General features: G+C 26.4%; 1 protein-coding gene across 1 annotated transcript in view; it reads left to right on the plus strand.

The window, feature by feature from the left end:
* LOC110268503 (protein ZINC INDUCED FACILITATOR-LIKE 1-like) overlaps positions 69 to 1,885 on the plus strand; it is a 22,025-nt gene continuing 20,208 nt past the window's right edge. The window contains exons 1-3 of the mRNA XM_021114734.1: positions 69 to 341; positions 980 to 1,020; positions 1,669 to 1,729. Coding sequence (XP_020970393.1) covers positions 173 to 341; positions 980 to 1,020; positions 1,669 to 1,729 — 271 coding nt within the window. The 5' untranslated portion in view covers positions 69 to 172. The remainder of the gene's footprint in view (positions 342 to 979; positions 1,021 to 1,668; positions 1,730 to 1,885) is intronic.

Here is a 1,885-nt window from a genome sequence, read left to right on the forward strand (position 1 = left end):
TTATAAATATTTAAATTATATAAATCTAATAAAAAATCTAAAGAGATAAATAAATAATAGACCTTACTTAAGAATTATTAAGAGTAGAGTAGTTGCATGATTGGTGCTATAAAAATCTGAGAGCAAGGTGAGTCCACAGCTGACAGCACTGTTACTCTTGAAATCTTCATCAATGGAAGATGGGAATAATAATAACATTAGAGAAGCATTATTATTGGTGAAGAAAGAAGAAGTGTATTATGAGAATTGCCCTGGTTGCAAGGTTGATAAAGCCAAACACCTCACAAATGGAATCTCAATTCGGAATCTTCTTTATATATGGCTTGCAGTCTTATGTGGAAGTAAGCTTTCTAATCATTTCTCTTCTCATATATCATCGTCACTTTCTTCAATTCTTTCTTCTTTCTCTGCCTTAATCCGAGAAAAGGACAAATAGGTACCTAACATTTTGTCCCGCGGACATTTTTGTCATTGATCATTAAAAAATACTTTTAAATCCTTGACATTCACAAAACTTGGATGGATCAGTCCCTCCGTCCAAATGCTTCCGTCAGGGACTGATCCGTCCAAATGTCTCCGTCAGGGACTGATCCGTTCAAGTTTTGTGAATGTCAATAACTTAAAAGTATTTTTCAATGGTCATGGATAAAAATGTCTGCAGAACAAAAGGTCAGAGACCTAGTTGTCATTTTCTCCCTTAATTCTTTTCTGTTTTATCATAAAATTAACTGTACTTGAGTTTTTATTTAATTTCAAATATATGTTATCTTTAATTTCATTCTAATAATTTAAACGAATTTTTTTTTGAAAGATTTAATTTTTTGATGCAGTTATTTAAAAAAATTGAATATGATTAGACGACGAAAAAAAAATTTCAAATTGATTTAATATTTTTTTTGAGTTTTTCTTTTTTTTTTACATGGATATTTTTTTCTGAGTTTATGATGTGTTTAATTAATTTTTCTTCTATTTGTTGCAGCGCTGCCTGTATGTTCTCTCTTTCCATTTGTTTATTTCATGGTGAGTTGAATTTATTTTTTTATTTTCTACTTTTTGGAAAAAAAGTTGAATTTTGTGTACCTCCAAAAACATGTGAAGCATGCTCTGATTTAATAATAATGAAGTAGTGTTGTTCTTATCTTTTTTTTTGGAGGTCCCCTTTATAATGAACAAAGAATTACTTACCAAGGCCCAAAAAAAAAAAATCATGAATGTATGTCTATCTCGATTTTAATTAGAAAATGATTAATATATCTTAAAATGAGAATTATTAGGAGTTCATTTATTATTTAACTTTTTTTGTTAAGATTATGCAACCTTTTGTAAAAAAAGATAGAAAATTTGAATTAAATATTTACTCAACTTTTAAGTTTTTTATCATAAAATTTTTTATATACTAAATTAATTTCCTTCCAAATTTTAATAAATAGGTAAAAATATATAAATAATTTTATGTGTCACATTAGTACATTACTTTTTCCTTATTTTTACAGGCCGCAATGCTAATCATTTGTGTTTTTTTTTATTATGATTACATCAAAGTTTTTTGTTTTTATATGACACCTTACCCTCCGATGAAATATTGCATAAATTAATTAACGGATATTAATAATTAAATCGTACAATAACAATTTCTACGCATTACTAATAAATATTTAATAATTTTAGGTAAAAGATTTTCATATTGCAGAAAGAGAGGAAGATATCAGTTCCTATGCTGGTTATGTAGGTACGATTGTCCTAATTAACTTACTTATACTATTATTATTATTATATAAGTCGATTCTAATATGCTTATGTTTATAATAATTTTGATAATTATGCAAGTATTACTTTAATTTTAATAATATTTTTTAAAATATTATCATTACTATAGTCACTATAG

Source organism: Arachis ipaensis, chromosome B10, assembly GCF_000816755.2.
Source record: "Arachis ipaensis cultivar K30076 chromosome B10, Araip1.1, whole genome shotgun sequence".
Taxonomy (NCBI): Eukaryota; Viridiplantae; Streptophyta; class Magnoliopsida; order Fabales; family Fabaceae; genus Arachis; species Arachis ipaensis.